The 10188-nt window shown below is 46.8% G+C and overlaps 1 protein-coding gene across 1 annotated transcript in view; it reads left to right on the forward strand.

The window, feature by feature from the left end:
- Positions 1-9744: 9744 nt before the first annotated feature.
- The window catches only part of TMOD1 (tropomodulin 1), a 58445-nt gene continuing 58001 nt past the window's right edge, over positions 9745-10188 (forward strand). Inside the window, exon 1 of the mRNA XM_008073582.2 lies at positions 9745-9904. Coding sequence (XP_008071773.1) covers positions 9785-9904 — 120 coding nt within the window. The 5' untranslated portion in view covers positions 9745-9784. The remainder of the gene's footprint in view (positions 9905-10188) is intronic.

A 10188-nucleotide genomic window follows, 5' to 3' on the forward strand; every position in this document is an offset into this window, starting at 1 on the left:
AGGTCTCATCATAAAGGAGGGCTAATGGCCCAAAGCATCCCTCTTCCTCCAAGAGGGGTAGACAAAGACATATGTAATACCACCCCAGGGATTTCTGTGTGAGTCTTATAAGCTCCCTGAGAGCTGGGACTCTCTTATTAACTTCTGTCTCTCCCACAAAGACCTATCACGCCCTGTACATAGTGGGTGCCCAATAAATACTCCCCCCAGTGAATTAGGTTGTGGAAACTAAGATCCAAAGAAGTATAGCAACATGTCCAAGGTCATATGGCAAGTCCTCAACCCAAGTTGAGACTTGTAACCAGGTCCCCTAACTCCTATCTCAGTGTTCTTTCTGACATTTTACAGTGGTCCCAGTGTGTTATAGACCCCAGGGACTAGAGAGTTCGATGGATTGTAACACACTAGGGAGGAAAAGAACTGTCACAGGTGAGACATGCCAGAGTCTAGGGCCTTCAGGGTGTGTGTACTGGAGAGAGGATTGGGAACAGGTTGTATATCTGTGCAGGTACACAGAACTCTGCTTTCAGGAGGACTCTAGGCTTGGTTGAATGGTCTGTAGTCATTGTCTTAAATTTTTCTTTTTTTTTTTTTTTTTTGAATCAGGGTCTCACTCTGTCACCCATGTTGGAGTGCAGTGACTTGATCATGATGATCATGGCTCACAGTGGCCTCGACCTCCTGGACTCAGGCAAACCTTGCGCCTCAGCATCCTAAGTGGCTGGAACTACAGGCATGCACCACCATGCCCAGCTCATTTATTTATTTATTTTGTAAAGACAAGGTTTCGCTATGTTGCCCAGTCTGGTCTTGAACTCCTGGGCTCAAGCAGTCTGCCCACCTCAGCCTCCCAAAATGCTGAGATTAGAGGTATGAGCCACTGTGCCTGGCCATTGCTTTAAGATTTTTAATAATTATATCTTTGAATTTATATTGTGGAGTCTCAATGGATAATGGAGCATATGCCAGGGCTCAGAACCTCAGCTCACATGAGGTCCTACTTTCTGCTGCCTTTGCTGCTAATCGGGGTAGGTTCTTGGACTCCAGATTCCTTGCTCCTGGCACACCCAGCTTCCACCCAACCTCCTCCTCCCCACTACTCCTGCCTACCTATCACTGGGGTACCCTGGTGCATTCAGTTGGAAACTCTGCAGGCAAGCCTTTTATCTACCTCTGATCCAGGTACACAGTGTCATGGCACGATGACTGCAGCACCCTTGGGAATCACCCTTCATATCCACTAGGTACCTGGATCAGAGGTGGATGAAAGGACTGTGTTGGGGCAGCAGCCTTTGGCAAGGAAAAATACCAAACTCGACTACCTCGTCCCCCTCCAGAGCAAGGTATGCCCATCCTGTTTCTGACAGGAGAGGGATATTGGCAACCTGTGAGTTTCTCATGCATGCTCTGGGCTGCAGCACACGGGCACATATGTGGATCATGGCATGTTCAATAATAAATAAAAAACACCATGAAAGATCAAGAGAGAGACCATGAGAGAAAAGAATAACTTTATATTTTGGTACATTTAATGGCACTTTTATCCTGCCTCTTGAACAAAGGGCCCCACCATTTTATTTTGCACTGGACCTAGCGAGTTATGTAGCCAGTCCTGCCTGGGAGGATCTTATGCAGGGCCTCCATAGGGGCAGCAGGGTGTCATGGTGTCTCTACCTTGGTGACTAGGAGAACTTGGTCCTCCCAGTCCAGCTCTCTCCCTCTCCCTGCTTCTCCTCCTCTCCTGTCTTCTGTCTGGAGGTCATAGAAATAACAACACACCCCTAGGGACATGAAAGACATGAAACGGCATTCATAAAAGTGATTGTTTTTTTATAAGCGGCTAAGGTTTCTATGCATCAGAGGAGTGGTTACTGGCATAATTATTGAATCGCATTTTATCTCCCTGATCTCAGCCCTAAAAATTGAGGACATTGAAGCCCCCAAAACTTCCATTACCCACATGCCTAGCCCCTTCACACCCTATACCACCCTCACCCCACCCAATCAAGGCTGGTTGACTTTCTTCCCTTGCTGGTCACTGGCCGCAGATAGGATCTGGTTGTCTACCCTGCTCCCAGGGGCTGTACTCCTGACCAATGCGATCTGCAGTAATTTTATCTTTACTCTGAGCCAGGCCAGGACTGGGCGCTGAGATCGGCAGTTGTCAGATGTGATCTCGGCCCTCACCCAGCCAGGCCTGGGAATGCAGAGAGAAGGGGGAGCCCAGTCTCCTCCACTAGACAGGGGCAGTGCTGCTTCCGTAGGGCGGCCCACAGTGGGAGGAGAGAGGGCACAGTATCCCAATAACGGGGTCCTGGGAGCTGTGTGGAGGGACTGTGCTTTGGGGACATGTGTTCTGTCAGTGGGGAGCAGTTGGAGGTGGCTGTCAACTTGGGAGCATATGAACATTGACTTTCACAAAGATTATTTGGAGGCTGAGTTGAATGAGGACAGTAAGGTGGGACAACTGAGGCAAGGGACAGTTGAGAGACAGCTGTAATAACAGAAGTTATAAAAGATAAGTGTCACGAGAAGAGAGAGAAGGAACAGATACAAAGGGTGATAAAGAGAGGATTCCAGTCACAAAAATTCAATGCTACCTGACTCCACTCATATGAGACTATTTCAGGTGAAATAGTCAAATCCATAGAGGCAAAAAGAAATGGTGTTTGCTGGGGCTTGAGGGGAGGGGAATGGGGAATTAGTGTTTAATGGGTACACAGTTTCATTTTGGGTAGATGAAAAAAATTCAGAGATGGATGGGGTGGTGGTTGTACAATAGGAATATACTTAATGGCACAGAACTGTAAAACCAAAAATGGTTAAAATGGTAAATTTTACGTCATGTGTATTACCACAGTTTGGAAAGTAACTGTATCAATGCTGAGAGAGAGTCTTGTCAGGCACAAGATGGACTGGAGCATGAAGGGAGTTTAGGCCACCTCCAGGTATCTAGCCTGGGTGTGTGACAGACAGCAGAGGAGTTGCAAACCAAGCCAGGAGTTGGTGGTGGTAGTGGTGGTGAAGCAAGGCATGCACTCAGGGTCGCGCATTTGAGCCCAAGGAACCCCAGGCAGAAGAGCCCAGCAGGGAGCCGGGGCCCAGGAGGGGCCTGAACTGGCAAGAGATGATCTGAGACTCATCAGCTTATTGCTGGCAACAGGCCCCAAGTGGGAGAAGATGAGAACCAACCAGGGAGAACGTGAGAAGCGAGAAGAGGGCAGAGCCCAGAGGAACAGGTGGGCCAAGAGTAATGCGTCATCAAGGAGACTTAGAAGGAGAGGTTGGAAAGGAAGGAGAGAAACCAAGAGAGCCTGGCTGTAAGGAGCAGAGACTCACTCAAGGTACCGCAGTACGGCGAGGGGGCAGGGAGAGAAGGGTGGACCTTGTGAGGATCGAGAGAGGACAGGGGTCTCTTGGGAAGCCAATCCAGGCCTGGAAGTACAGGAGCCTGGGCACTTGTGGGGACACAGTGTTCTCCACCTTTCTCTCAGATTGCACGAGCACTCCCTCTCAGGACTCTCGCTTGCTCCCGAGTCTTGTTGCTCATAGCCTCAGCTTCCAAAGGCTCATCAGGGGTCCCCTAGCAGCTTCTCACCCCAGCTGCCCTTGACACCTGCCCTGTTTTCTCATGTCCCAGTTCAGTGCTGTGTCCCCCTTAAAAGTTGCACCTGTGAATATAAGGTCATTAGGGAAGCCCTAATCCAATATGATTGGAGTCCTTATGAAAAGGGAATATTTGGATGCAGACTCATACAGAGGGAAGACAGTGTGAAGACACAGAAAGGACCATCTGCAAGCCAAGGAAGGCCTGAGGCTGCCAGAGGTAGAGAGAGGCGTGTAACCATTTCACCCTCAGAACCCTCAGAAGGAACCAACCCTGCTAACATCCTGATTGTTGACTTCTAGCTTCCAGAACTAAGAGCCAGTACGTTTCTGTAGCTTAAGCCACTCAGTTTGTGTTGCTTTGTTAGGGCAGCCCCAGAAAACGATTACAAATGCCAAGAAATTAAGCAGCTCATGTACCCATTTCCTCTTTGTTTTTTGTTTTGTCTTATTGTTTGTCCTGGGCCATCTTGGGAAACTGTCATTGACCAGCCAGTCAATTGTCTCCCCTTGAGCCAGGCCCCAATCAGCTGAGAGTGGAGAGATGTCCCATGATACAAAGCATGGCTGCTTGAGAGGGGCCCTTGAAGGGGACAAGAGGGAGACAGCTCTCTCAGGAGGGACAGGATGCTCTTACAGCCCTAAAGCCAAGGGCAGAGAGAAGTTCCAGAGAGGAAGGCAGATGGCATTGTCTTGAGACGCCACATTTAGTGATGAGGGACCATGGCATAAAATCCCTTGAGCCAAACAAAGTGCCTTCCAAAAGAGAGGGACAAATATACACGAGGAGATGGGGTATGAAGGACCAACTTTGCTTGCAATCTCTGTCCGTCTTCAACATGTTCATTGTGGCTGAAATAAGAAGATGGTACAACTGGAAAATATTCATTTGAATGTATGACTCAGCTCCTCCTGAGCTCAGGGAAGTGCAGTCCATAAATCAAGATGAGGCTGCTCAAGTGTACCTCCTCTCAAGTGTTTCCACACTGGCGGGCGGCACTGGAGAAGCCATGAGCTGATGTGACTGGACCTGCTGCCTGTGAAAGATTTAAAAGAGCCTCTCGTACTCTAGGAGCTGACCCTTCCCAGAGCTTTTATTTCTGAAACTTTCCTGATGGATGGCCTCAGCCCTTGACCCTCTCATTTTTATTGTCCAGCCTGCTGAGTTTTACTTCCAGGCACAGCTTGTAAATTCTGTTATTTCATATTTAGCAAAGGCTTAAGGTTTCTGCCGTGGAGAAGCAAGGTGGCCAAATGTGCTATAAATGTAAAATAGACACTAGATTTGGAAGACCTAAGTGTGTGAGGGTGTTTTAAATGTACTTATCTGTCCTTTTATTGTTCTTACCAACTCTGACTCAGGGTCACAGAGGAGCTGTTCTGCTCAGGTGGGCCACACTGGGAGCTCTCGTGTCTCCTTTGTCCTCTTCCTGCCTGTCTGTCTGCTCCCAGATTCCCAGCCCCCTTGGACCTGGTCCAGTCTTTCCATTGTAAAACAGAGGACCCGAGAAGAGAAAGGACTTGCCCAAGGTTCCAAGAACCCTAGACCAGAACCCAGGTGTGCTCATTCACTGCTCCTCAGATGACACAGGGCTAGGCACGGGGATATGAAAATAAATAGGACATAGGGCCTCTCCCGAGGCACCTTACAGTATCAAGACAGTGTGGGGCAGGGGTGGGGAAGGCATGGGGATGGTCAGAGACTCTGGCAGCAGCAGCCTCATAATAATGGCTAGATTTGTTGACTGTGCACCAGCCCCTGCTGCGCCCTCGTCTGCTTGATGCCATTTAATCCTCACAACACCCTACTGGGACGAGTACTGTTACCTTCTCACTATACAGACCAAGAAACCCAGTCCAGTGATTTTCACCTCTTTATTTAAGCCACAGAATCCTTTCTTCAAGGGAAATCTATATGGGGGCCCCAAATAAAAGCAGGGTCCTGAAGGCACTTTCTCAGAACCTGATATCTCCTCTTGGCACAGTTAAAAACCACCTGGGTCATCTAATTCTTTCATTTTTCAGATGAACAAATGGTGGCCCAGAGGAGGGAAGGAATTGAGCAAGGGTCCCCCACCAAATCACTGCCGCAATTAGCACTCCAGCCCTGGTCCTGTGAATCTCAGGCCTGTGCTCCATCCCTGCTACCTCTTTTATTAGGAAACAGAGGCCTTTTATTAGCAGTTATAAGATGCAATCTCTTCCAAGCTGTATTTTAAGACCTAGCTTGCCGTGGGCTCTGTGAACATGCTGGGTTCACCTTCCTCCCACCCTGTCTCTTTCCTACCTCCAGTTCCTCCACTTTCCCAACCACAGTAGGAGATCCTGCTTGGTAGCAACCGCCCCTGGGAGCCAAGTGGATGAGTGTGGCTTGAAGCTGACAGTTTCATAGTTTATCTTAGGAGTTCTCAGTTCCTCTCAGCTTATTTAATGTAATGCCTCATCACTCCGTAATATTCATAGGACTCTTGACATTAGAAAGGGCTTTTAAATCCTATGAAATAGGATTTTTGAATTCAAAGCACCTTGGAGTGTGTCAGTGGTACATTAACTTCCCAGGGAGTGGGAAGAGGAGACTTATTCAGGAAATGTAATGACTATATCCCTCGGGTGGCATCTCTGGAGGAGGCCTGGCACCCCGCCCCATAACCCTCCTTCAGCTAGCCTCATAGTTGCCACCTCCTTCTCTCTTCTGGCTTCTTCCCCAGCCCCTTTTCCCCAAGTTGTCTTTGATAATGGATTCTTTTCTCCTCTGCTCCCTTACCCTGGCTTCTTCATTCTCCAGGGTCTGTCCACGAGTCACTTTATCTAAGGGTTTTTATTTACAAATCATCTAGAAAATGAGTCAGTTAGAAAAGGGAACAAGCATGGGAAGCTCTCAGGGTTCCAAATCTATCCTACTTTCTCCAGAAGTGTGTCCCAGCTGGGCCTGTCCCTGTGTGTCTTTTTGTGTGGCTCTGGTGTGGCCCACAGTTAAGGCTAAGGCTGCATTTGCCAAACATTGTTTCATGAGATTCCAGCTCTGGGTGCAGTTTCTCAGAGGTACAATTTTATGATCAAAAGGACTGGGAAATTCTGCTTGCAACCTGTTCCTCCTGGAGACTCTACTGCAAAGCAGCTTGCCAACATTTTTTTTTGGAAGTTCTACAGTCCAGAATCATAAGAAACTTTGTATAACTCAGTACCTGCCTGAGCACCAAAAAATGTGTGTTTTGTGGCCCATCTGAGAAACCCTAGTTTGGAGGCAATCTTGAACATCTCTATGAGTTGGTTCTGGAAGCCTCTAAGCCCTTCATCTCTTCACCTGTGTACCTGTTGGCCCCAGGATGGAGATCATGGATCCTCTCCTTCTCTTGGCTTCACTTAGGGAAGGCCAGATTAGGTTGTTCTCTGAGAGCCCTCAGGAAGGTTGTTGTTTTTCTTTTTCATCTATACCAGAGCATTGTCAGCTGGTTGTGCTTTCTTTGGATGTAATAGAAATGAATCGAAGGGGACCCATTTATGGTCTGAACATTGCATTCTTGGGGTCTGGTCAAAGGAAGACGTCAGGCCAAGCTGAGCCATTCTTAGAGAAAAAGATGGCACTGGGGTTTCTGTATTTGGGAAACAAGTCCTTCTTATCAAGCCAGCTGTCATATGCTTGGATTTCTCCTACAAATATGCCCACCCATGCACAGACTTAGACTAATAAAGTGTGCTCTCTGCTTTCTGAAATGGAGACTTTTTATGTTAGCTTAGTGAACTCTGGTTTTAGTTTATTTTAGATTACTTTGTTTTTAATGACAACCAACCACAATTTTTTTATTGATTGCTTGGTTGTCTTTTTCTGGTTTTCATTTTACTCTAGAAAATTCTATCAGTCATTTTACAGATGAGCCATGGATTTTGTTGGTTGGTCAGTCGATTAGTCGGTTGGTTAGTTGGTTGATTTGCATGGAGATCTAAAAAACATAAATTGCCATGAAGAAGGTGATATTGGTTATATAAGTTTTCTAGGGCTGCTGTAAAAGAACTGCACATTGGGTGGCTTCAACAACAGAAACTTATTGTCTCACAGTTCTTCCAGGAGGCTGGAAGTCTGGGATTAAGATGTCGGCAGAGCTGGTTCTTTCTGAGAATCATGAGGAGGATCTGCTCAAGGCCTCTCTCCTAGCTTCTGGTAGTTTGCTGACAATCCTTTGCATCCCTTGGCTTTCAGAAACATCACCCTAATCTCTCCCTTCATCATCACATGGCATCTTCTTGTATACAGGCCTGTGTCCAAATTTCATCCCCCACACCCCTTTTTTAAAGTTTATTTTATTTTAAAGATATAGGGTATAATTCAGGATTAATTACACAAGTGGTACAAGTAAAGTTTGGGTCTACCTTTGGTCCCCATCATTAGTAATACAAAAAAAAAAAAGCAACAGATACTGATCAGGATGCGGAGAAAAGGGAACAATTCTACACTGTTGGTGGGAATGCAAACTGGTTCAACCTCTATGGAAAACAGTGTGGTGATTCCTAAAAGAACTAGAAATTGACCTTCCATATGATCCAGCAATCTCCCTTCTGGGAATATGACCTCCCCCCTTCTTTTAAGTTGGGGTCTCACTCTGTCATGCTGGCTGGAGTGCAGTGGCATGATCACCGGTTACTGCAGCCTCAACCTGGGCTCAGGTAATCCTTCCACCTCAGCCTCCCAAGAAGCTGGGACTACAGGCATACGCCACCATGCCTAGATATTTTTAAAATTTTTTGTAGAGACAAGATCTGACTGTGTTGCCCAGGCTGGTCTTGAACTCCTGGGCTCAAGTAATCCTCCCACCTCAACCTCCTAAAGTGCTGGGATTACAGGCATGAGCCATCATGCCTGGCCAAATTTCCCCTTTTTATAAGGATTCCAGTCATATTGAACTAGGTGCCCACCTTACTGTAGTATGACCTCATCTAAACTTAACTAGTTACATCTACTGTGACTCTATTTCCAGGTAAGGTTACATTCCTACTTGTGGTACCAGATTACTGAGGTACTGGGGGTTAGAACTTCAGTGTATGAATTTTTAGGAGACATAACATAACCCATCACACTGACTCTATACACTTTACTACACTCGGTCAAAAGGGAAGACAGGAGAATCAAGGCCCCGCTGTCCCTCCTGGGCCAGGCAAAAGGTAGTATGGGGTAGTAGAGAGCATCTGTGAGCTGACGCCAGGGTCCTGAGAGGAACCCTAGGCCATCCCTCAGTTTCTTCACTGACAGCATGGTTTTAATTAAAAGATATAACTTACATGGTGTGTTGCAAGTCTCAAATGAGTTAACAAGTCTAAAAATGTCATGGTTATGGGAAGTAGCAGAGTCAAGGTCCAAACACAGGTGCTTGGACCAGAAAATGAACAGTAGACTTTTCTAGCAAGAGAGGGCTTCCTGGGAAGTGGCAGACATGGACCCTGGTCCTCTTGGGTTCCTCTTGGTCCCCCTGGGCAAACCACTTCTTCCCTCTGAGCCAACTCTCTCACAAATGAAATGAAGGGCCCAGACTAAGCAGTCTCCTGGCCATGACATTGGGCGAGTCTATGAAAAGGTGCCATGATACAATGGCCAGAGCAATGCAGGCTTGAACAGCCAACAGACCTGAGTTCAAATGTGGATCTGCCACTTCCTAGTAGTAGGATTTGGGTAAGTCACTTGACCCATCTAAACTCAATGTCCTCATCTGTAAAATGGGAATAATAGTAAATACCTACCTCATAGGTTAAATTCGTTTTGGCAGCGTTTCCAGCATTCATGATTCCCACTGGAGTCTGGGGTGAAGGGTGGAGGGTTACACAGAAAAATATTTGAACTACTTGAAGAATAAAATTGTTTTCAGGTACGCATAAGCCATTTATAATCATCCATTTACTTTAAATTAATGTCCATGGCAATTACAGCCAATTACATTTCATTAAATACATGCCCTCAGGACTTTTACCTTGCACTTGCTTTAGAGAATTAGTCAAACTTAGTGCAGTATTTTACTATGGTAATGATCATCCTGGTGATTCATAAAATATTCCCAGCCACCCTGTGAATGATGAGCATCCATTTGCTCTGAGAGAGCAAGTCTGAGAAGGATCTTTCAAAGATTTTTCTCTTTCTGGTAGGTCATAGAGCAGCACAGGAACTCAGAAGAGAAAGACCAGTTCTTCCACAATGTCATACAGACGAGAACTAGAGAAATACCGTGATTTGGATGAAGATGAAATCCTTGGAGCCCTAACAGAAGAAGAGCTCAGGACCCTGGAAAATGAGCTGGATGAGCTGGACCCTGATGTGAGTAGGTGCTAAAGGGGAGCATGTTTTCTTAGGTGCAGGGAGTGCAACCATCACCACCTGGGGAGGGACAGGTGTACACTTCCTCAGGCTACCATTTCTGTTTTCCTTCTATGACAATGACATTAGAATAACTTTGTCTTGGCCAGGCTCGGTGGCTCAGCCTGTAATCCCAGCATTTTGGGAGGCTGAGGTGAGTGGATTGCCTGGGCCCGCGGGTTCGAGACCCACCCGGGCAACTTGGCGAGACCTCATCTCTATAATAAATCAAAAATTAGCCGGGC

The sequence above is a fragment of the Carlito syrichta genome, unplaced genomic scaffold (assembly GCF_000164805.1).
Source record: "Carlito syrichta isolate Samal-C Ts95f unplaced genomic scaffold, Tarsius_syrichta-2.0.1 Scaffold315953, whole genome shotgun sequence".
Classification (NCBI taxonomy): Eukaryota; Metazoa; Chordata; class Mammalia; order Primates; family Tarsiidae; genus Carlito; species Carlito syrichta.